This window comes from Sphaerodactylus townsendi, linkage group LG07 (genome assembly GCF_021028975.2).
Source record: "Sphaerodactylus townsendi isolate TG3544 linkage group LG07, MPM_Stown_v2.3, whole genome shotgun sequence".
Classification (NCBI taxonomy): domain Eukaryota; kingdom Metazoa; phylum Chordata; class Lepidosauria; order Squamata; family Sphaerodactylidae; genus Sphaerodactylus; species Sphaerodactylus townsendi.
In genome coordinates, this window is record NC_059431.1 from 46,570,760 (window position 1) to 46,596,332 (window position 25,573).

The following is a 25,573-nucleotide window of genomic DNA, read 5'->3' on the forward strand; positions in this document are numbered from 1 at the left end:
ACACATCCACAGTCTAATGTATTTTGTACTGGTTGGAGTTTTCAACGTTTTCAAAGGCATTCCCATATAGAGTGCGGTACGGTAATCTGGACATTGTCACAGCAGCCTTCTGATGAATCAAGACCACAGGGTGGTCCAGAAGAAAGGACAGGAAGTCAAAGGAGGCAGCCACCTCCAACGGTCAGGTGGCGCATGTGTTTGTATGGACGCGTGACATAGAATGAATGGGGGTAATATGGTGGGGAGAGAGAGGGTGAGAGGAAGTGTGCATAGCTGCACAGAAGAAGAAGAAGAAAGAAGAAGAAGAAGAAGAAGAAGAAGAAGAAGAAGAAGAAGAAGAAGAAGAAGAAGAAGAAGAAGAAGAAGAAGAAGAAGAAGAAGAAGAAGAAGAAGAAGAAGAAGAAGAAGAAGGAGGAGGAGGAGGAGGAGGAGGAGGAGGAGGAGGAGGAGGAGGAGGAGGAGGAGGAGGAGGAGGAGTTTGGATTTATATCCCCCCTTTCTCTCCTGCAGGAGACTCAAAGGGGCTTACAATCTCCTTGCCCTTCCCCCCTCACTACAAACACCCTGTGAGGTAGGTGGGGCTGAGAGAGCTCCGAGAAGCTGTGACTAGCCCAAGGTCACCCAGCTGGTGTGTGTGGGAGTGTACAGGCTAATCTGAATTCCCCAGATAAGCCTCCACAGCTCAGGTGGCAGAGCTGGGAATCAAACCTGGTTTGTACACATATTTTTTCAATTCTATATTACATCCTTCTGCCTTTACTACAGCCAATAAGGTGGCTAATAAAAACATAATCAATAAAATCCCATTTTAAATTATTTTAAAACCACCAAAACCCATCATCATTAAAACAATTAAAACCGGAGCTCAAATACACAAAACAAAAACAGCAATTAATATTGGCAGAAAAAATAGATCACCAAGGGAATGTCAAACAAAGTTAAAAGTTTTCACCTACTGGTTAAAAACAGCAACAGAAATAGACAGACTAATCGCTCTGGGGACAGAGTTCCAGAGCAACTGGTTGTCAAAAGCCACAGATCGGGTCTTTGAGTTGTAGCAGTCTCACTTGAGAGACCAGGGCCTGCAAAAAGGACCTGTTCTATCAGGCATTTGGCCAGCCAGGCTGAATGTAGTTCAATCGTCCCGGCTTCCGGTGGGCTTAGGGGGGAGGAAAGGGAGCGTTTTTATCATCATCTGATTTTATTTCTTGTTGTATTAGCATTAATATTGTTGTTGGTTTTAATATTATATTATCAACTGTTATTATTGTATCTATGGAGTTGTACGCTGCCCAGAGCCCTCTGGGGGAGGGCAACTAATAAATCCAAAGTAAGTAAGTAAGTAAGTAAGTAAGTAAGTAAGTAAGTAAGTAAGTAAGTAAGTAAGTAAGTAAATAAATAAATAAATAAATAATAGTGAAAACATTACATCCATTATTAAACATACCCAATCACAGACCAGTATACCTCCAAAAAAATGGTCCACTTTCTCATGATACATTTTCAGTTCTGGACAGGATCCCAAATTGTTTATTAACAAGATAGTGTTTTTTAAACACACCCACCCAAATAAATAACTGCTATTTTTGTGATAACAAACTCCAAAATACAAACTATATGTGCATTGGGTTTATGCCCCCTGAAAAGCCACTTATAGAGGTCAAGGGAAAAAGAGGCATGCAATGAAGAACAAGGGATAAAGCTAGAAGGGGGAATCAGATCCCACACACACACCCCCACACACCCCCCACATGAAGAGCACCTTCTCATATTCACGGTTTTTGAATCCTGACCTATAATACAATGCATGCTCTTATCAATTATAAAGTATGATTAATAATTTTTAGTATCTCTAATAAAAAATTCTGATTCTGGTAAACTTTCAAAGTTTTATAAATTCATTATGAGTATGATTTGAGAGCATGACTATAAGCCATTCTAAAGTATGTGAAATCATCTTTAAATTGAACCATACGTGGGTGGCCTATAAAACACACTATATACAAACATCTTTTCAAGAAAACGTTAAGCATGAATGAATTTGAAATAGTGGCCCTGAAACAAATATCTTCATGGCTATCAAAGAGCCTTTTCATGAATGCAAGGTGTTCTATGGAAACAATATCTTATGGTCTATGCTCAGTTTCCTGATGGAATAACTCATTCTGCAAACACTAGTTCTAAACATAACAGAATGAGATGTATCTTCAGAATTTGTGTAAGCTTTTCTTAGGGGTCTGAAACCTGATGCACTACCCACATAGTTTAGCTTCAATGGCATTTCTCAAAGACTTCTATTGTAGTTCCTGATGTGTCTCCCGTAAACAAATTTAATAGCTTTGTGAACTAGAATGGCTCAACTGCTAGTCTACCCACCTCCAGTTCCATTAAAGACTGGATTTCAGGCTAATCTAGATGATACCAGGTGACTACACACTACTACAAAAAGTCACTGGGCACGTTATTTCAGTAATTTGTCCTAACACTTCTACAAATATTAGGAGTGTGATTTTCAGGAGACCTTCATAGTTAAAACAAACATTTTTCTGACTCAAACATTTTTTAATGTATTAGATTTAAATGTTGCTCATTACAGTAAATCAGTAACAATCAATCCTAGGCAGAGTTACACCAATTGAAGTAAATAAGTTTGGACTGGTTTAATTCTGCATCAGACTGAATTGTTAATATTTGTTGTGTTTATTGAGGAACTTTTTTTGCCGTCAAGTCACAGCTGACTTATGATGACTCCAAGGGTTTTTGAAGCAAGAAACGTTCAGAGATGGCTTGCCACTGCCTGCCTCCACATTATGCCCCTATATTCCTTAGAAGTTTCCCATCCAAATGCTTCCCAGAGTCAGGACTGAGAGTGAGTGACTTGCCCAAGGTTACCCGGCATGGCACGAGTGGAGATTTGAACCTGGGTTTCCTAGATCCACTACACCACGCTGGCCTTTAGCAGTTGATAAATCAGCATATAGTGGTTTTCTGTATGCATACCCCAGGCACAAAAAAATTCAGCTGCTAAACTTTGACTATGTTAAGCAACAAAATCTCCCATAAAAAAAGCTAACAGGCTTCATTTGTTCCCTCATGAAGGAGACCAGCACAAGAAACTGTGTTGACAGGTCAGTAACCAGCATTATTGAATCAGAGAAACAAAAAACATTTGTTTAATGAAAGCATCTGAAGTACCCCCATGCATGTACATATACGGACAGCATACAAATAAAAATACTTTACCTAGAAGCATTTTTCTTTATTTTCTCATCAATGTCTCCAAGTATCTGATGAAATTCCAAGTCTTCAGGAAGTATGTTTAATAAGCAATCCAAGTTGGAAGATTCAACAGTATATTCACCTCCCCACTCCATTTCTAGATGATGAACTAGATTTAAAAAAAACAAAAACAGAAATAGGAGCATTACCAGCAGTTACAATTCTTTATACACTGCATACAAACCAATTCTCTGTTGCAGAACCCATCTTGCAGAATAGTCTGCCCAAGATGGTCAGGAAGACTTACACACTTCTATCACTGTATAAACTATGTCAAGCAGAATTGCTCAGGAGAACATTTTTATACAAATAATAGGGTTTTAGTACTGCTTACTGCTTTGGCTTGATAATTAAATGAAGTAAACAAATATATAATAAGAGAAGACCATCACTAAGAAAGTCCTGTCTTTGGTAACTATCCATCTCACATGTGAAGGTAGGGCATACGGAGCAGGATTTGCAAAAAAGAATCTGAACTGGAGGATTGAACAGTACTAGAGCAGACATTCAAGTACCTCCAGCTTTAAGCCATTTTGGGCTTTAAGGTAAGAACCAGCACTTTAAATTTTCTTTTCAAGGAACATTGATAGTTAAGCATGTCAACAAAAATGGATAAAAGCCACTATGTACCAACCAACGGCTAGGATCCAGAAGAACCTCCAATGCTGGTTCAGGAAGAATGCAATCCCCACTCCTCAGTTGTCAAATATCCTTGTTATTTACCAGAAGCACCGCTTTCCCAAATATTAAAATAGCGTTTAAAATACATATCAATATACATAACTAGCGGGCCCAGCCACACTTCACTGTGGCTTTAGATGGGGGGGTGGAACGGAGGAAGAAGGGGAGAGCCGTACCAGCTGTTTTCTGCGGCTTGGCTGGGAACGTGCCTCCCTGGGTCCCGCAGTAGGGGGTTTCTCGGCGTGAATGTGCATGCTGCGGCAAAGGTGGGCAAGCCATGCCCCCCCGAACGGCGGGCTCTCATTGGCCCAGCAGAGGTCTGGGGAAATTGGCAGTTTACAGGGCTCGGGTGTGACCTGGGACCCCTGCGAAGGGTGCATTACCTGCTCGCCACGGGAAGGGACGTCGCCTGAAAATTTGGGGGCAATCCGTCCAGCCACTTCGGCGTTAGGGCGTGACTAACAAAATCACGGTTAGCTTTTTAGAGATAGATAGATAGATAGATAGATAGATAGATAGATAGATAGATAGATAGATAGATAGATAGATAGATAGATAGATAGATAGATAGATAGATAGATAGATAGATAGATAGATAGATAGATAGATAGATAGATAGATAGATAGATAGATAGATAGATAGATAGATAGATAGATAGATAGATAGATAGATAGATAGATAGATAGATAGATAGATAGATAGATAGATAGATAGATAGATAGATAGATAGATAGATAGATAGATAGATAGATAGAGGTTATATATATCCTAGGAGATATATATATATACATATAATATTTAAAATAATAAAAAATAAGACATACACAACCACAGAGGGAGGCCAATAAGATTTACCAAGGATACATCAAATTAAAAAAAATTCATCCACTATCAGAAGATAGTGAAAGGAGAGACATGTCATTAAATATTGCTAATTTTTTTAAAAAAGAAAAACATGTGTGCCTGATCACCAGGATAAACAAAGTTTATTTATCTACTTTTTACATGGAAATAGACCTCGGATGAGCTGCAAACACAGGAAACTTCTAGGGACAGTCTTAAAATGGCCATGGCAGCACATAGCCTACTAAAGCTGACTCAAAATGGTAGGCGCTACTATAGAACAGGCAAGTCTTGCTGAAAGTCGTCCGATGCATTATAAATGCTGTTTTATCAAAGGTCCATGTTAATAGTGCACAAAAAGATGTTTTTGACAAAGGCTGCACTTAGCTTTACAAATAGTTTCTATTAGAGAATTGGAGTTTGGAGGGGGAAGAAGAGAACTAGGTTGGCACTAGGACCACAGTGGAGCATTCCACTAAAAAGAAGGTCCAGGAAGAAGTGGTGGATCAAATCAGAAATCTCCTGAGATCTTTTGGTGAGACAGAGGGCTTTAACGGTCAATACTGGCATCTCAAAGTTGACCCAGAAGCAAACTGGGAGTCAGTGTAGATCAGGGGTAGGGAACCTGCAGCTCTCCAGATGTTCAGGAACTACAATTCCCATCAGCCTCTGTCAGCATGGCCAATTGGCCATGCTGGTAGGGGCTGATGGGAATTGTAGTTCCTGAACATCTGGAGAGCCGCAGGTTCCCTACCCCTGGTGTAGATGGAACAATATTGGAGTGATATGGTCCCTATGACTCATTCCAGTCAACATTTTGACCACAACATTCTGTACCAACTGCAACTTGCAGACACTGTTCAAGGGCAACCCTAAATAAAGCACATTGCATTGGTCTAATCTAAATGCTATCAGGGCAAGCTCATGAAAGGTGCCCCTAGCCACTGCTATCATCTTTTTATTCAAACGGAGGTCCAATTCCTATAGCATATAGGCTACAAAACATTTGCCTGAACATACAAGTTTTCACGTTTGTATGCTTTGTACTCAATCTCTGTCTGGCTTTTTACTCAAGTTTTTTTAAAAGAAAAACCATGTGATCCATGAGTTTTCATTTAATGCACTAATTCTTGTTGTTATAAAATAATCTAAAAGCAGGACTTTAATCAAGGTTGTTTATTGAGCCTTCAGTAATTACAAAGGTACAAAATGTAAGTGGACCTACCTACCCCAATGCAGTCTACATGACTTTCTGTCTTGCTATAATTGAGCAGCATGTTCCCAACAACAAGCCAGAAAAAGCTCTGGGAGATTTAGTCCAGAGGGTACCAATTCTCAGTACTGAGGGGCTGACAGGACTACAAATTCCAGATTCCTCAGTCAGCAGCACTTCTTAAAGCTCTGGGGTCCTTGCATGGCTGTCCTATTCCTTACCTGAGTCAACTCTCCAGTAGGGGTCCTCACACAGCTGTCCTATTCCTTGCCTGAGTCAACTGTCAGGTAAGTCAACAGTGAGCCTGGAGCCAGGTCACCCCACGTCAGGCCGTTTGGGGAGAGGGGGAAGGCCTCGCCACACCCCAAATGGCTTCAACTGAGGCAGTGAGAGCAGGGCTGTAGGAAGAGAGGCCTCACCACATCCCCAGAGAACTCCAGGCAAGCTATTAAGAATTGGGCTGGTTGGGGGAGAGAAAGAGAGAGCTGAAGTAGGGGCAGAAAGAGAATGAGTACTGGGGAGAGGAACAGAGAAAGAGAGAACTAAGGTAGGTGGCCAGAAAGAGAGAAGAACAGCTGGGGTAGAGTGGCAGAAACACAGAGAATAGAAAGTTGGGGTAGAAAGAGAGAGGGGGTAGAGGGGAGCAAAAGGGAGTTGTGGTAGTGGGCCAGAAAGACAGAGCAGAAAGTTAAAAACAGAGCTGGGGTAGTGGGCCAGAAAGAGAGAACTGGAGTAGAAGGGCAAAAACAGGGACGATTAAGAGAAGGGAGGGCAGGATGGAGAGCATGAAGCAGAGAAGAAAAGAGAGAACAGAAGAAAAAAGTGGGGTAATGACCTCTCACCCACTTGTGGGTTCCCACTCGGTAGAGAACATTTTTTTCACACAACGAGCTCTCCACCTTCACAGGCACCCAGCTGCCTCCCCCGCATCCCTCTGCAAAGCCAAGATCCAACTTTGTAAACGGTGGAGGGGAACTGTGAAGATGGGAAAAATTTCTCCATCTTCACAGGCACCCTGCTTCCCTTCCTTTGCAAACTGGGATGTTGGTGGGGATGGGAGAAGGCCATTGCTTTCACCTCCTGCATGTGAGCTCCCAAAGGCACCTGGTGGGCCACTGCGAGTAGCAGAGTGCTGCACTAGATGGACTCTGGTCTGATCCATCAGGCTTGTTCTTATGTTCTTATGGGAGGCAATTTCAGTGTTTGTACTGAGTGCTATTTCCTGTAGATATGTCCCTCTCTTGCCCTGGAGAATTAGCTTTCTGGAGTTTGTTGTATTTTTTGCACAATGGGATTTATGATTAGTTTTACATATTTCTCAAGTGAAAATAAATCATTTTGTAAACATGACAGTTAGGTTTTCGTGCATGCAATTCACCAGATAAGAGTCCACCATTCATGTGGAGGAGAGGGGAATCCAACGCAGTTCTTCAGATTACAGTCCGCAGCTCTTAAACACTACACCACTACCTTCACAGAAAGATATAATTAAGCATTCATTAACTCATTCATCTTAACCATCTAACTGGTTTAATGATGAATTAATATTCATTTCCGTGTTCTCTATAATGAGAATTATTACGCTCTTCTTATAATGTACCACCATAGGGTGCTACCATCTCTATGTATGTATGAAACAACTTTTGGGCTTCCATTCTGAATTGCTAAAAATAGCTTGGCAAAACAGACAAATAGGGAAAACAAGAGTAAAATTTACATGTATATTTCACCTAGAATGGAATACTTCTGCTGCTTCCTTTACAGGTTTTTTGTATTTTCCAGTCCTCTACCAAATCTGCCGATTTACACCACTGTACCTTCCTCCAGCCTGACACTGTGACACCTTTCAGCCTCTCCTTTTCTGCCCTGGCTTCCAATGAGTGCGGCTTCTCTTCCAGAGGTGTGCCCACTCTATTCAGGCCTCCCACTGGACATTCTTCCTCTTTTCAGCCAGAGAGCTGAGGAGTCAAGTCCAGTCCACCCACTGATAGTGTTGCACCACTTCCAGACAAGCCATGATTATATGTAGACAGGCTGGTCAGAGTGCCAGGCCACTACCCGGATGCACAGGGCAACCTTTTAACTCACAATAGGAAACAGAGGGCTTTTTAGTGGCATCAATCCTAAGTACTGACAACTTAGGGAGAGGTGCCTCCCAAGTCCTGAGGGCAGAATTGGCAGAAATTGGTGCAATTTTATATATAAGTACCTGTTCCTTTTTTAAAAAACAAAAAACCACACTGGATAAATATGTATTCCCTCACATTTATGGTAAAGTGTTCTGAGTATCAAAGTTAACATCTCAGAAGCTAAACACAATATGTGAATGAATATAAAAAGCAAGAATCAAGTAGACAGGCTTAAACTCCCATCTGATGGCAGATGCTGATACCAATCTGTAGTTCCATACCTTCCCCTGCTATCATGAAAGCTACAACATTTTGTTAGTACAAAATTATGTTTCATGGACATTCATTAAGCAGCACAATTAACTGTGTTTTTTCTTCTTCTCAGACAATTGAGAGCCATAACACACACATAAAAATTCAGACAGCTCTTTTACTCTATATCCCCCTCCAAAGATGAAAAATAATTGATAACATAAAGTACACTGGAAGTGAAGTACTGTAAAATGTTCCTTTGTACAGAGAATTGTAGTATCTCAGAGGGGGCAGTAGAGCTGGCAAGGCTAGATACATACGTTCCTGTTTCTTTCCTCTTGTCTGCTTTGCAGGTGTCTCTCTGGATATATTTTTGGGGGGTTCTTCCTTTAAGCTAACTCTATCGCTTCCTGTTTCTCTTTCCACCTACTAGGAAGGGAAGACATGCTCTCTGTACTCTCCATCCTAGCTCACATAGTTATACTAATGCCTATTTTTCTGTTTAAAAGTATGAATTTCCTTTACACAAATACATCTACTTCTTTCCTGAAGTAACAAGCCTTGTATGGACTTTCTGCCTTTCTGCAGCACAAATGAAACTTTAAACTAATGAAGTAATGGCAGTTATTTACTTTGTCCTAGCTGCTCTTGTTGTCGTTCCTGCTTTCAACAGATTTGAGAAAGCTGATGCTGCCAGTCACAGCAGTTTCTCAGAATCAGTGACAACAAAGAAGTCAAACATCTATGATTGCTCATAAACTCATTCTGAATCAACCTTAAGGAAAGAACTTGTACTGGTATTCCAGTGAAATGAATCCTGATTTCCCCACCCCTTCCCCACACACATAATTTTCCAGAAAGTTCCGATTCAAAAGATAACTTGCCAGCATCCCAAGGGTTTCTGTTAGTGTCTTCCCCAGTCTGTCATTATTATTGTCAGAGGACTCCGTGGAAGAGGGAGACTATACAAGAGGGAAAAGCAACGTACTCGTTGTATTAAGACAATGATAATATCAAAAAACTGTACACCACAATTACAAAGGTTGTTTCAGGTTTTCAGGAGAATTACAAAGGCACTTCTCAAAAGTGATGTATTTGGTTGGTATTACAGAGAATTCTTTAGAAATGTGAATTTCAGATAGACTTCTGCAATAAGCATATCACAGGAAATATTCAAAAGAACTGTAGTTCCTACATCTACTCCAAGGCTTTGGAACTTCCTCTCCTTCTGCTCCCCAAGTTCTGTTCCAATCCTTTCTGTTTACTCCCTCAAGAAACTGCAATGGAAAATGAGACAGAAGCACTCTTTGGTATAGTAGGAACTGTAGTCATTGAGGAAAACCTGGCAACTCCTGGTGCACTCACTCTTAGAATATTAACTCGGACATATTTCTTAGTCCTTTATGTTATGGAATTTTTGTCATAACATTCAAATAGTATTTGTACTCTTTACAAAATATAAGTAAGTACCTCACTGGTTCCTTATATTTGTAATAATTAATTTATTTTTATTGAACTATTCTTACTAGTTCTAGGGTATTAAAGGAAGAAAACATGTTGGTTTAAATCTTCTCACAACTTACTAAAATTTGCTTTTTAAAACTAAGTGGCATCTATTAGTGTTGAAAATTCCAACTGTAAGTGCATTTTACTGTAGCTCCTGCTTAACATGTTGGAATGATAGACTGTAAATGTTAGATTTATCATATCAACATGGTCATCATTATCTTAGCCACAAATAACAGACAGTACAGTGTCAGTGTCAATTTTGCTATCTCACACTTGCTTCTCCTTCAGTTCATCTAATTTTAATAATCCTTGTCAAGGCGCAAACTGTCCAAATTACCTTCTTGACACAGAAGCTTTCAAGGAGACAGAATCTCAACTTTCATTTAGTGATTGCAAAAGATGTCCAGCTGGACAAATACTATTTTCAGCCTTGTCAACTTCTACAGTAAAGAATGCCTTCTAATTTTAAACCAAAGCTGCCAGGAGTTAGATATGAGCTGCTTGTTTAATGTTCACTGACTTAGGAGAATAGAAGGCAAAGCAGTGATTCTATTAAAAACATAACATTTTCCTGATGAAAAAAATGCCCTATAAAAACGAGAATGCAAGAGACAAGAGATTCAAAGCACAGAAGAATGTACAAACTTTTCTAAATGAAGCAATACACTCTAACCTGATATCACTTTGCAAGAACATAACTTCCTTAGCCATTGCCGCCTTCAGCCATTCAAGCACTTCTGGAAGAGGTATGGCAGGGCTCCTAAATCTGATGGTTTCATTCCATATGTGTTTGTGGTGTAACTGGGAGACATGCTAGACTGGATTGAGGCATCCACCATGTTTGTTCCAGTGTTGTAGAGCTCTCCTTTGTTGCAGGAGGTTTTCCTGCCAAAATTATTCTCCACCCTCTAGGGTCCATGCTAATACTATGACCTTGTACTGCATTCCTTACCTGGGATTCTTGATGGCAGTCGTGACAGCTTTGATGAAAGGGGAGCTCATGGTAGCTGCTAGAGATGTGAATGGTCGGGGGGGGGGACATATAAATTTCTAGGGAAAAATATTTTTATGAGGACTTCTTTCAATGTTTCCAGTGGAAAAATAGAAATTTGCAGGAAATGGAAATACAAAAAAACTGCTACAAAATATTTTTATTGTGATGGGTGAAAAGCTTCTTGAAAAGCTTTTTCTCACTCAAAAATTATACCATGAACAAATCTGAGGACTCTTCAATTCTCCAGAGGAAAAATTGGGAAACTTGGGAGAGAACTGGGAAAAAATCCATTAAAGCAAGGTAAAGTGCACTGTCAAATCTAGATATATGAAGGCATGGGTAGGAGGTATGGAAGTAAAAACAGGGTTCCTCTTTTTTTGATCCTGAGGCCTTTTTTCAGTTTTTCTGATGGAAAATAGAAATTTGGGGACATACTGAAAAAGAACTCCTATGAACCATTTTGTCTTTTAGAATGAGTGAAACACTTTTAAGTTCTTAAGTACAAGGTGCATTTTTGCACCTAAAAGCATCTTCATGTGGGCAGCATGCTGGGCTTTCATTGCTTCTGTGTCCTCTTTTGACCTAACTCTTCCATGTTCAACTCACCCTCATTCCACTATGATACATATACCCACAGACTGGTTACCAAGCAGATTATTGCTCAGCCTTTCTGGAGGGGGAAAGATCAGAGGGAGGTGAAGAAGAAACTGCACCAAAGTGTCACAGGAAAACAGTTTCATTGAGAACTGAGGCCTCTAACCAATAGCTTCAGAAGGAAGACGAAAGCATTTATGAGCAACTACATCCAGCTGTGCAGGTTATTACAGACCAATTGAATCACCCCTTTTCCTGACCAAATGATGTATTTTATGTTATTTTACACAAAGCTTATCATTTTGGTTTTAACTCCTTTTTTGTATGTATCAGATAGCAATAAATATATATATATAAAAATCTAACAGTGTGTTTGTCCCTGATGGTCTCCCTCAGAAGCTGCTGGACGGATCGCCCCCAAATTTTCACAGGACGTCCCTCCCTGTTGTGGGCAGGTAATCGGACCTTCAAACCACTGAAAGTCCATACCTGAGTGAGGTAAAACATCTTTTTCCTGGCGCACCAGGCCATGAAGCTGGCTCTGTTTAACTGTCACCCTTGGAATGTTCATGCAGCCTGTCTGTCTGTGGCCTGAGGGCTTGGTATGAGGGCTTAGGATGTTCGCTCAGATGGGCAGAGATGAGCAGTGAAAACAGTAAATAGGTAATACTGGTAAGTAATACGAGTGGAAGTGAAACACATACACACTTTGCCGTGTGAGACGTCAGGTGAGGTTCCCCCCACCCACACACATGCAGGTAACTTTCACTCTCTGTGCCTCACCCACTACTACCACACAACACACATACTGTCATACACATCCAGCTCATCCTCACACACCTCACTCTGCCCTCCCTCACATCCAACCACCACTTTCCCACTTCCTCACCCATATTCGCCACAGCTCTCTTTTACTAAAAGCGAGCTGGAGTTTTCCTTTTTCTTCTAAGAAAATCTGCGGGGTGGGGGGCGAACCAACACTACCGGCTCAGCTTCTTTTGCACGTGGCCCTTTAAGAACCCAGGGAGCTGGCCTCGATCTGAGCACCTCACCACCCTGCCTCTGCTGCCTGACTGGGATATCCTGCTTGCCCCAGTTCTGCCTTAACCAAGCCAGGACTGTGCGTGTCAACCAGCCTCATGGACAGCGGGATTCGCACTCTGGATAGTTCTGTTGTGCAATGGGAAGGGTTACCTTATACGAAAAAAACAAGACAGCATCATATAACGATGTGCATTGAAAAGGGAAAGAGGGATTCCATTTGACCACCCCAAAAGGCTATGCTGGGGATCATTGGACCTGCATGGACCTTCATGGACAAAAGGCTATGCTGGGGATCATTGGACCTGCATGGACAACATGGGTTGTGGACTGTGATGAGAAGGACAATTGCCACAGCAACGCGTGGCCAGGCTAAGGTATATGGGCTAAGGTAGGATGTGTCAGCTTGCAGTTTACTTTTAAACATTGACTATATTTGCAATTTTGGTTGTCGACAACTAACAGCCCATTCCAAGCGGCAAGGTGGATGGCAGCAGAACCGCAACCACACCACCGCTCCCAGGGAGGCTTCCTGTCAGAGTAGGGAGGCTTGAAAAACAAAACAACTTCCCTGCTGCCAACAAGCCTCTATGGAGCTGAATGGACTTATGTGACTATGGAGAACCAGACTCAGAACTCTGTTGAAGTCATGCCAAGCCACCAAGTTCACTGAACCATTTACTGGGGCACAAATCTGGATTTTTATAATTTTATTTTAAAAGAAGGATTTTTAATAAGCAGTCCTTTTGTAACCCAATGAGCAAGATATAGGAAGCTAAAGGAAAGATTGAATCTTACTTACTAAAAAATGGTTGGTTAACAGTTCTCAAATCCATGAACAAAGTTCAAGAAACAAAACTTTACAGGCAAGGCTGGGTTAGAGCATCAAAGATTCAAGCAGCAACAAAGTAAACGTGACCATTAGCTGAAATGAAGTACTTCATGGCCTGAAGCAATTACTCATCTAATTTGGAACTAGTCAATAAAGCTACAGAAACTAAAGAAGAGTTTTTAAAAAACAGGACTCTGGCCCGCCATCTTTGGATAATTCCTTAATTTCGACTTTGATTGGGCAATACAAGCTGGTTCTAAGATGAGTTGCAGCCATGGCAAAAGATAAGGGGTTGGAACAATCTTGAAAAGGATGGCTCCAAACATCTCAATTAAATCACCTTTTGAAATTTCAGCAAAACAACTTTTCATGAGAAGAGTTACAGAAAGTCGTTTTCTAAAATAGCTCTGAACAAAAAATGGGATCTGTTCTGTTACGGGACGTGTCTTAGCAGACATTTTCTCCACAGCAACCCAAAATAGTCATGTAAATCCTGATGCCCCACAGCCAGCATAAACTGGCAAACAGCCGCAAGGAAGAAGACTGATGTTGGCTCCTCCCCTGGCCATGTCCCCAGACGGTCCCAGCTGCATTGGTGGCCACAGGGGTTCTGGGATGCTGGTGCAGCATTCTACAAAAGATGCAGAGTACTGGACAATGGCATGTGGCTACAGGCTTCATAATATATAAACAAGCCTTCTTCACTTAGTATAAGGAGGATTTTAAAAGTTAGTGCCTGGGACAGAACAAACTGCAATCTGCAAAGCTGTTTGTATGCCAGATGAGAAAAAATAAAAGAACTAGAAGAAAGCACCCAGTGCCAACATATAGCTTGTTTCCTGAGCTTGAGGTTCAGAGCAAGTTACTGAAGAAGCAGTCTGCTTTTCAGATGTGATAGTCAATGAATTTTCTTTTAAAATTAAGCAAAAGAAAAATGAAAGCCTAAATGAAAATGACACTAAGGTTGTGGCACCTATAACAAAAGCCAGCACAGATAAAGTTAAATTGACACTCAGCCCTTAAATCATGATATTGTGTTGCCTTTTTAAAAAGCAATAATATGAGTTAATGACAAGCTGTCAGACTTTGAACTGCCAGAAGTTTGTTGGTTGGTGTTTGTGTCACAACCTTAATGTTATTTAAATGTAGTTTTTAGTATCTATTATTTAAAAGGTCTATTTTAAGACAGCAAAAGGCTTTGATAAAGTAAACCTCAAAGTACACTGCACTGCTAGTATGCCACTTCATTAGAAGTGGTGCATAAAACATACACTGTTGACAAACCTAATTCATTAAAGGTGAGATAGATGCACTTTAAAACAACTGGGGCTGCCATCATTATCTACAGTTCCTTTTATAAATTATTCCTCTCTTCCTTTTGACTGATCTTGTCACTATTTGCCTTTCAGAGTGTGAATGTGAGATTCACTACTTTCAACATGTTTAGACAAGCCATGAGTCAAATAAGATATTGTCTTTAGAAAAATAAGAGTAAGCAGAAACAGTGCTAACTAAAGAGAAGTAAAAGGTGATTAGAATATAAAAGTTTCAACTGCATCTTTATTATCAAGTTAAAAATGTGAATTGTTCAAAGAAGATTTTAAATTACTAGCCACATATATACAATATGACTGTCCGTTATAGCTATCTCTGCTTGCCAGGTCATGGTATTTGTCAGAAGAATTAAACATAATTTTTAAGTTTTCTATTACCCTGAGGTATGTAGTATGGTTATACTAGAAACATAACAATTACTGTCTTGCAACTGTAACAAACAAAACAAGTAGAGACAGAGAGGGTCAATGGAAAAAAGACAGAACAGGGTCTATCCGTTTACCAGGGGTCCCCAACCTTTTTGAGCCAACCTTTTGGAATTCTGACACAGGGCGGTGGGCACAACTACAAAATAGCAGTAGCCGGAGGTGGAGGTGGAGCCAGCCACAAAACCTAAGGAGGTCAGATTATGCATAACTCTAATTGCAGTTCTTCAGCTTTTCAGGCAGCTCTGTTTTAACTAGCAGCTTTTAAAATGAACATATTCATTAAAATGTTTTTTTCTTGCAAACACACAGCTTATCTTCAGTCGTACAGTGAAGATCCTTCTCCTGTGGTAGCAACTGGTGCTGAAGCATTTTTTTAAAATCTGCAATCAGATCTTCAATAGCTAATCAGAAGAATTGCAGAGAAAAGTCTTACCTGCCCCTCTCACTTTGTAAAAACATTTGGTGGGCACCAGGAAACGTAAAAACAAACAAAAACAGAGGAGTAGAGAAAATTCCAACCCGGAACAAATTAGGTAAAAAAAATATTGGGGAAAAATGTACCTAATTATCACAGCCAATTTTTTAAAAACTAAATCCAAAAACTTTTTTTCAAATTACAAATATTAAAAATATTTTTTTAAATTAATCACATTATAAATATTAGGAAAGGTATCAGCAGGCACCATGGCATCCATGGCCTCCCACATTGGGGACTCTTGCATTAGATTATGACATGGATTATACTAACCAAGAGAGACTATCAGATAGTCATCTCTTTGTTTTCAAAGAGGAAGACCCATCATTTATTGTCTTAAACTGTTCAGAGAAGAGGTAGAACCATATCATCTAGATTATGCAAGACCATGTGAATGAGTACTTCTTATACTCCTGTGAATATTTCCTTCAATCTGCATATGGAAGCCCACCAGACAGATTGAATATGCTGGTTCTATGCCCTGGCTTAATGGATATTATAATAGTCTGTAAACCAGACAGGGTGGCTTGCATATCTTTTATTTTGCATTGCTTGGCATGGCTGTACTTGAGAATGCAGCTGATATCATTCAGAGAAATAAAAGATCACCATGTGGTCATCCACAAATAATTATTTAAACAAGTAATGCACATATAGGGACTGCTATATTGGCCCAGGTAGATGCTAGAAAATAGTTCTATGGATCTGCTGACATTTTATCTGAGCAGTGGACTTTCTATTTTGTATTTGGTCACTCCAGTAAACATCTACATTTGCTACTCATGTGACCAGAACAGATTGCATGGTTACGTATCTTTATAATGCTGTAAATGGAGAATAAAAGCACACCTCCAACATTAATTCATCAGCGATAGACAGCAAGACTAATACTTTTAAATGCAGGATCCTTAAGCTTAAACTGCCTCCCAATCTCAGGCTGACAATGACAAGAATGATGTGACCCAGGTCTAGCTTTCCCTCTAAGCACAAAAGTAGAAGGGTTTTGGACCCTGCTTTGGCCAGAGATCAAGGAAGGGCCATCCACTGGACCATGTCTGAAATGATACAGGATCATGATGAAACTAATTTGAACAATCTTAACCTCAGAGAGAAAACTGATAAATGTCTTCTGTGCTATTCTTCCCCCCTTCTTTTTCATCTTTTGACTTTTCTCTCCCTCCTCTCTTTTCATCAATTCCTTTGGTGATGTATTGTCAAAGGCTTTCACGTCCGGATTCAACTGGTTCTGGAGGGTTTTCCGAGCTGTGTGGCCGTGGTCTGGTGGATTTTGTTCCTAACGTTTTGCCTGCATCTGTGGCTGGCATCTTCAGAGGTGGATCACACAGAAAAGTCTGTTTCTCACTGTGTCTAAGGCCCCTTCCGCACGGAGGCACCGCGGACTGCCGTCGCCCGGCCGACCCCCTTCTTCCCCGTCCTTCCCCACTCACCTCGTCGCCGTCGTCGCCCTGCTGGCCTCCGTAGACCCGCCCACACTGCCCTCCGACCTCCAGGGGTCGAAGGACAGCGAGGGAGGGCCTTCGGAGGCCAGCTGGGCACCGCGCCGCCGGGAATGCGCTGTATTCCAAAAACCTCCCTCCAGGAGGGAAGTTTTTGGAGGCGGCCTGAGGCCACCCTGGGGGAGGGGGAAGGGAGCCAGGTCGTCGCTGCTACGTTTTGGCAGCGCCGCCCGTGCCAACGGCTCCCTGGGGACGGCGTTTTTGCCGTCCCCAGGGCGTCGTTATTGGCCCGTGCGGAAAGGGCCTTTGTGAGAAGGGAAGGTTTAGTGTGGTATATTGTCCATGTCCCAGGGTGGGGAACCAGTCATTAACTGTTTGGGTGGAACTTGCTTGAGGGTGGGGTTATCAGTCCATTTTTTAAGTACTGGGAGCCAGGCCCTGCTAATCTTCAAAGTCTCTTCTTTCTTATTGAAGTTGTCCTGGTGTTTGTGAATGTCAGACTGCACAGGGAGGCCACTGAAATTCACAAACACCAGGACAACTTCAATAAGAAAGAAGAGACTTTGAAGATTAGCAGGGCCTGGCTCCCAGTACTTAAAAAATGGACTGATAACCCCACCCTCAAGCAAGTTCCACCCAAACAGTTAATGACTGGTTCCGCACCCTGGGACATGGACAATATACCACACTAAACTTTCCCTTCTCACTTAGATACAGTGAGAAACAGACTTTTCTCTGTGATACACCTCTGAAGATGCCAGCCACAGATGCAGGCGAAATGTTAGGAACAAAATCCACCAGACCATGGCCACATGGCCCGGAAAACCCTCCAGAACCAGTCCTTTGGTGATGTTACTTCTTTCTCTTTTTCAGTGTTGAATTTGCAATAGCTAGTCATTTCAATTCTATCCCAAATCCACTAGTTTCTAGTTGCCAGCTCAGAATCCCTTCGTATTCCATTTTTCCCTAACACACACAAACTAGTTTTTCAACATAGGATAAACTTGAACAAAACAAAGTATTGGTCCCCTCCCTGACAATTTAGGTGTGTTGGGGGTGTGGGGATGCCAAGTGCTGTTTTGGAGGATCCTTTCTGTATCTCTTGTGGAAACAAATGCCTGCCTACGTCCACCAAAATCAAGTGTGGAAATGGGAGAATGCCTGTGTAACTCGATTTGCATTTTTTTCTCCTTTCCCATGATTCAAAGGCATGTGATGGAATCAGACCGATTCTAAGTACACAGAAAACTCAGTTCAACCACTTTTTCAGTGTGTTCACAATAACACCTTAGTTTTATGAAAAAGTAATTTAATGTTTTACCCAGATTCAGTTTTTTGAACCTACTGAACAAAATAATGCACTTTTCATGATTAAATACAGTTGCAGCTCTATTACTTAGGAATAAGGAAACAAGTCAGCAGGACTTACTTCTGAGTAAAAACGTTTAGAAGCAGGCTGAATGTCTACAACAAGCAGGATCCTAAAACAGATTAAGAAACGATTCCCTCTTTTCTGTTTCCTAATTCAACAAAGATTATACAGATTTATACAACAAAACAAGCCCGTAGTTATTTAAAGGGCCTTATTTCATTTCTCGCGGTGTTTCACCGTGGTTATCCTTAACAAATTGTTCATTTTGTATCACAAACACACAGGACTATATTGCACGAGGAGAGAACTGCTGAAAGTTTTGTTTGCAGTCTACTTCCATCCATTTTCCAACGCTGATGGCTTTCATTTCACACCGCTGTACGTGTGTTCTTCAACGGAGTTTAGTTAAATATAAACAAACCGCCGGAGGGAAATACTAAATAAAAGCCTAGCGAAGTTTTTGACAAGGATCTAGCTAATCTCTAGACCGTGGAAGTAAAGGGGGAGCGACGCCGAGCCCCCTCTTCCGCCTTGACAGGTTTCAACGTCACTTACCAGGTAGGCCGGGCCGCGCTCCTCTCAGCGCTTGGTAGTCCCGGAGACCAGCGAGCGTCAGTGACAACGGCCCGGAACGGCTGGCTTCAGACATCCGGAGGCGGAGCCAAGGCGAAGCGGCTTAGCCCTCTCTGCGCGGGAAGTAGCAACAGCGAGGTGGGAGAATGCGATAGCGTCGCCGGCCGGACAAGTAAGTACCGGCAGTTCTTGTGCAGTGTCTGCATGTGCGCGAGCTGCTCCATGTGGCCGCTCAGTGCGCCTATTAGGCTGTTTCAGTGTCGCGCGCTGTTTTCATTTTCTCTTCTTTAATTATTGAACCGGGCAAACTGTTTCTTACTTCTCGCTCAGAGTTTGCGGGGATTGTGTTGTAATGCACGTTTTCTCCCAAGCTGGCGAAACCTGTAAACTCTTATTTCCATTCAAACAAGTAGGGGCCACTTCTCGAGCGCGCCTGGGCACTTTTGATGCGCACACTTTTGGCTGGTCTGCGTTCTTTTCCGCGCGCCGTTTGGGGGCGCTTGTGCCCGTTCGCGGTTTGCGTAGACTATGTTAGCTTCGTAACAAGCCGGAGTGAATGAACAGATTCCTCAAAGGGCCCACTTTGTTCTCTAGTCAGCTGCAAAGTGATCCATCTGTTCCTTTGTGAATAGTTTCAGGGTGCGACAGCAGGCTTAGACTGACTATTTTTCTGTATCATTGTAGATAAACTTGTAGCCTGATCCTGTGCACATTTATCCTAAGGCAATGTACCGTTGACTCCAAGGTAGTTTGTGTCCCATTAAAGGTACATAATTCCCCATTATTTACTGTATGGTCTGTAAGTATGAGCTTTTTGAAAAAACTAGCCCTGGAATTATTGGATCCTGGAAAGGTCCTCAGTCTTTCATAGCATTACTATTGCAAGTGATATAAGTAGAATTATTTGAGAAGTGCACAACTCTTTGTATACTTCGACCTCAGATATTTTGCATGTCTCTTGAACTTGTTGTTTTTTAAACAGATGGAAATTGGAATCATGATGCCAAGAATCCAGCTAACTGGATTTAAGAATCAAGACAAGAAGTCTTTAATTGAACTGCTTCTCAAACTAGATTGTGTATTCTTGGACAACAAGGTAAGTGAAAGTTGAATAAAACATACAAAAGATGTGTAGTTTTGTTTGTTTGGGGTATTTTTCCCCATGTGGTCCTCACAAAAATAAAGTTTAGTGTTTGAAACAGTTTGGAATTGGGTTCAGTTCGTTTCTTATTGTGTTTTAAGCTGCAAAGAATTTTTAGTGATTCTTGTGTGTTCTTTTTGTGTGTGTGTGTGTGTGTATAACAGGAATATAGGGATTGCACTCACCTTATAGCAAAGCAGCCTTGCAAAAGTGAAAAATTCTTATCAGCATGTGCAGCAGGTGAGTGGCTCTTGTGCACAATGATTTCAAGGGACAGGAACTGTATAACCCTTGGCTTCTTCTAAGGGGTGACTAGCCAGTTGGGAATGGAACAGAATTCTATTATGTTGGCTAGAGAGTTGAGTCATTTGTTTTCATAAGACATCTGGGTGTCATGAAGAAAGATCTCAGGAAATCTTTTTCTGATGGCCCATGATAACACTGCAGCCCTGGCCAGTTATTATGGAGGTAAGAGGCAAAAGGTGGTGTGTTGGGGTAGAGAGGAAGATAGTAAAGACATTCACATAAGTTGCTATTGGAATCATTAGAAAAGAGCAAAAGCCCAGTAACACCTTAAAGGGCCGGGTATAAGCTTTCTTGAGTCACAGCTTCTTCAGATACAGCAAGTATGTCAGTCTATCTAACCTAAAATAGAGAAGAGTGAATTCAGATACCCAATGGCAATAGCATGTAAACATGTATATTACAATAGCAAGCATTATTGGATTAGGCGTGATTGCAGAGGGGTAGTCAGGGTAGAGAAATCAGCATTGGTAATGAATCATGAATCTTATTCAATCCAGAAGAATGTATTGTGCTATTGCCTGCAATTGTCATTCACCTTCTACTGACATTCACTGTTCTCTACTTAAGGACAGATGGATTCACATTCAGCTGTATCTGAAGAAGTTATGGCTCATGAAAGCACATATCTTGCCAGAAATTTTGTTAGTCTCTAAGGTGCTGTTGGGCTCTTTCTCTTTTCTGTTGGTACAGCCAGACAAACACTACTACTCATCATAATCTATTGAAATCAGTGTCCTGCAGATAGTTTGCTAAGCCTAAAACTGAGAAAGTGACTCTTCAGATAGCCTGAAGAACCAGTATAAATGCTTACATTCTGTACCCTTTAGAGTTGTGTTCAAACTGGCTTAAAGACTCCTCTTAACCACATAGTTGTTCTTACCAAAATCTGAATACTAAGCATATTTATTAGAAAAGGCACTCTTAAAACTGCCATGTTTGTAAACTGGTAACATTTCTTCATCTAAACAGCTGTCCATCTAGACAGGTGTCCAAGAAGTCATTCGGTTATTCTTTCTTTTCTTAATGTCACAAATGATTAACTGAAATATATATGTGGGCATGTAAATTTAGTAACAATTTCTCTAGGCCAGGGGTAGGGAACCTGCGGCTCTCCAGATGTTCAGGAACTACAATTCCCATCAGCCCCTACCAGCATGGCCAATTGGCCATGCTGACAGAGGCTGATGGGAATTGTAGTTCCTGAACATCTGGAGAGCCGCAGGTTCCCTACCCCTGCTCTAGGCTGTAAATTATTAACAGTTTATCTAGGCTCATATTTGTTATTTAGGTGTTGAGAGGGAAGGTTATTTGCATGACTGACTTAAGACCAGGGTGAAAACCACATGCACGCTTAGATATAGGCAATTACCTAGCTAGCTTAGAAATGCTGGCATAGATCTTTAGTGTTTGGCTGTTTCCACATGGGTGGAATACAGCGTCCCAGGGATGGAAAAAAAGCCATCCCTGGGGAGGTGTTTGCACAGCAGGCGCGGCCGAGGTTTTTCAAAAGTGGCGCCTTCCACCTGCTGCACAGGCAGTGTGGCAGCTGCCTCCTCCTCGCTTCTCAGTCAAGCTTACCTGCTCCTGCTGGCTTCAATTGCGTTGTGGAGGCCAGGGGACATGCCCCCCTGGCCTCCATCTACAGAGCCGTTGCTCTGGCCAAGGGGGACATGTCCCCTGGCCTCCACAACGCGATTGAAGCCAGCAGAAGCTTTGCAGCCGGCTGGGGAAGGTAACAGCTTCCAGCGGCTGCCTTCTGCGCTCTCTACCAGGACCGTCTGTGCAAACAGTCCCAGGGGGGTGCATCGGCATAATTTATGCCGATGCACCCCCGCTCAGCGCCCATGCAGAAAGGGCCTTTGATTCCCTGGTGTGGTCCCAAACCAAGTGTTGTGTATATTTACCATTTCCAGTAATTTTGCCTTTGTTTTCTTGATGGTCATAATACTGTGATGAAAATATGAGGTACTTAAAGGATGTAATGTTTTCACATTATTCAGAGTTTATTCTTAGAACAGTAATAAAGCCAGTCAGAAATCACAGTAGAAGAAAATCTCCTTTAAGCTTTGTGTTGTTTCAGAGAGTAATTTTTGCCCCTTAGAAACAGCAAGGTTTTTCCTTGCCATGTTTTGGATGTATCGGGCTTCTTAATCATGATTAAGAGATTGAAACTGTGCCACGATGTTCTCCGGTTCCCTCCCTTTTTTCCTGCATCTATTTCTCACCAATCCACCCCCAACCAAAACACACACTCCAGTTCCTCCCTAGTTGTAGTTACAGTATCATGTCTGCATTGGCACTAATCATAGCAATCTTTTCAAATGAGAATAGGACATCCATTTATGAGAGGTAGTGCTAATACAGGAAGAGAAATGGATTCATACTTGGAAAAGAAAGAAAGAAGAGAAAGAACACATAACCATTCAACCTGCGTAAGTCTGGATAGTCAATTGTGAGGGCTATGTCTCAGGTTTCTGTTATCCTGGACTTTACTAAAAATGGGTTTTCATAACTTTTCCCCCCTCTTTCAAGTAGCTTCTTGTAAATTGAACAGAAATGCATAAAAACGAACGATTACTTCTTTTAAGTTTTTACTATCAGTATTTAATATAGTGTACTTATCTTTGAAATCAGTAAGAGTTTTTGTAACCCAATTCTTAGTCTTTTAAACCTAAGGCGTTCCGCACGAATGCGGAAGCGGCTGGGTCGGCGTTTCCCCCGACGACGCTGGGACCATCCACACGGACGGTCCTGGAAAGAGCCGGGCAGCCGGCACCGCGGAGCGCCGGCGCCCGGCTTGACCGGCATGTCAGACCTGGCGCGGCGTCACGAGCCTGGACCAGCCTATTTCCCTGGTTCGCCTGCTCCAGCGCGCAGGGCAGAGAAGCGTCCTCAGGCTCGGCGACGCGCTGAACCAGGGACAAGGTAGGGTGGGGAGGCGATCTCCGAAGCCGCTGCCGTTAAACCGGCAGCGCGGCGTTGAGGGCGTTTCAACAAGAGCGCTTCTGAGCTCTGGGAAAACTGCCGGCTTAAAGCGAGGCGAAGGCGGCCTTGTCGATGCAGCTAAGCCCTGTCGCCGAATGGCGGCCTGGAGACGGCGTTTTTGCCGTCTCCAGGCTGCCATTAAATGCCCGTGTGGAAACGGCCTAAGAGATTTGGCAGTAATGATCCTACATAGAGCTACCACATCAACCCCCCCCCCCAAAACCCAAGATAGTTTTTACAAGTCTTCTAACAAATAATTCATAAGTGGCCTTAATAAACACTTACCCACACTATATTACCTTAAATATTTCTTCCTTTTTATGTAGTTTATCCTGTAATCGCTTTCTGTGTGTCAGCATCAAGAAAATAAAAAATTGCTTCTTCTGTCCTAATAATGCACAGAGGCTTGCTTCAGATGTTCAGTAATTGAAAGACACTTGTGAAAAGTTATGTTAATTTGTGGGTGGGGTGGTGGAAAAATAGCTAATTGTAGTATCTACTGAATATTTGTCCAACAACAATCATTTTTATGTCCTTCTTCCGCTATGATTCTATGAAATGAAGTGTTGATAGCATTCTTTTGTGCTTTTGGAACTTTTTCATCAAGAAATGATAATACAAGGCAATATCTCTTAAACAAAGAGGTTGTGAGTTGAGTACCTTTTTTTCTTCCTCTCCATCAGATGACTGCTGGCATCCAAAGCTAGCACCTATAGAAGTACCATCTGGTAAAATGCTGCCTTGCAATGGCACAATCTGCTCAGCTGTGCTGTAAAATTGATTAGGATCACAGACTTTCAGTTGCTTCACTGAAATATGCTGTAGTTCTCATTTGTGAAAGGGGGCGTGATACCGCCTTTATAATTATGAAGTCTAAAAGAATTGGAAAATAAGGTTTGGGAGAAGGAAAAATGAGATGATTACCAAAATCTTCCAGAAACCCCTAAAATGTGCACTGTGCATCCTTAGTTGTGACAGGGCAACTACTATAAAAGTTAATATCTGCTAAGGTTATAGAGGATTGAAGAACTGGGAGAATCACTGTTATAATTAAATTTTGTATACTTTGTTAGCTGACAGATCTGAGATTTTTATGTTCTGAAAGTAAAATGAGTGTATCTATACACTTCTGCTTGACAGCAGAATAAAAGGTTAATGTGGCTTTTGTAAGAATGATCTCTTAGCAAGGACAGATCTGGTCTGGTCTCCATGTTGGTATTTGCAGTCTTGCATGCTTTTTTTCTGGGGAAGAAAACTAATTAAAGGGGAATAAGCACTATGTCTATTGTGTGTCTCTTATTAATAAAATTGGTAGTATTTAAGATTAGAGCTAGTATACAAACATTAAAAATAAGGTTAATTAAAATATTGAGTTAAATGCATATACATCTTTTTTATTAAACAGAAGGAATATATTGCAAGAAAATAATACCACTGTTTTTAAATGTGCAGTCAAATACCTTAACATTTTAGAAAAGCTTATCATAATAGTAAGGAAATTAACTAACGTTTGTACACTTTTAATTTTATTTTTTGCATTCACAGTGAATGTTGTTAACTTTGATATTTGATCTTCATTTGATTGCCATTTGTCTGCACCAAAATTCTTTTGTGGCTGACAGTTCATTTGCTTTCCAGGAAAGTGGGTACTAACCAAGGACTACATAATTAATAGTGCTGCAAGTGGCAGATGGCTTGATGAAACAACTTACGAATGGGGATATAAAATCAAAAAAGGCTCCCATTATTCACCTCAAATGCAATCTGCACCTAAAAGATGGCGCGAAGAGCTGACATGCTCTGGTGCTGCAGGGGCCTTCCACAGATGGAAAGTTGTCCTTATTGTGAAAGGTGATAAAGACAGGGATTCCTTTACAAGGTAAGATGAGACCTCTTGGAACTGAGGTAATAAATGATTGATCCATTTTGATTTAGAGGAAAACATATTTGTGCTACTTCTTGGTTAACTCAGTCACAAACAATGGACAGTGCTTTTCAGCTGCTTCAAACATGATGCCTTCTCTACATGGAGAAAGTCTTTCTGCAAGAGTAACTTTACATTCTTAACTAAATTCATTTTATTGCTGCAAGTACATTGTACAGTTGATGATACATTCAGTTTTTCCAGATAAT

The 25,573-nt window shown here is 41.4% G+C and overlaps 2 protein-coding genes across 4 annotated transcripts in view; one reads left to right on the forward strand and one right to left on the reverse strand.

The window, feature by feature from the left end:
- Nucleotides 1-19,050, reverse strand: part of KIAA0825 (KIAA0825 ortholog) — a 251,024-nt gene extending 231,974 nt beyond the window's left edge. For both annotated transcript variants that reach the window (XM_048503736.1, XM_048503735.1), the window contains exons 1-2: nucleotides 18,991-19,050; nucleotides 3,244-3,388 (exon numbers count right to left, since the gene is read on the reverse strand). In XM_048503736.1, coding sequence (XP_048359693.1) covers nucleotides 3,244-3,374 — 131 coding nt within the window. In that variant the 5' untranslated portion in view covers nucleotides 3,375-3,388; nucleotides 18,991-19,050. The remainder of the gene's footprint in view (nucleotides 1-3,243; nucleotides 3,389-18,990) is intronic.
- Nucleotides 19,034-25,573, forward strand: part of SLF1 (SMC5-SMC6 complex localization factor 1) — a 38,605-nt gene continuing 32,065 nt past the window's right edge. The window contains exons 1-4 of one of the 2 annotated variants that reach the window (XM_048503738.1): nucleotides 19,034-19,180; nucleotides 19,991-20,104; nucleotides 20,314-20,389; nucleotides 25,079-25,319. In XM_048503738.1, coding sequence (XP_048359695.1) covers nucleotides 19,991-20,104; nucleotides 20,314-20,389; nucleotides 25,079-25,319 — 431 coding nt within the window. In that variant the 5' untranslated portion in view covers nucleotides 19,034-19,180. The remainder of the gene's footprint in view (nucleotides 19,181-19,990; nucleotides 20,105-20,313; nucleotides 20,390-25,078; nucleotides 25,320-25,573) is intronic. The other variant, XM_048503739.1, reaches the window with a different exon arrangement.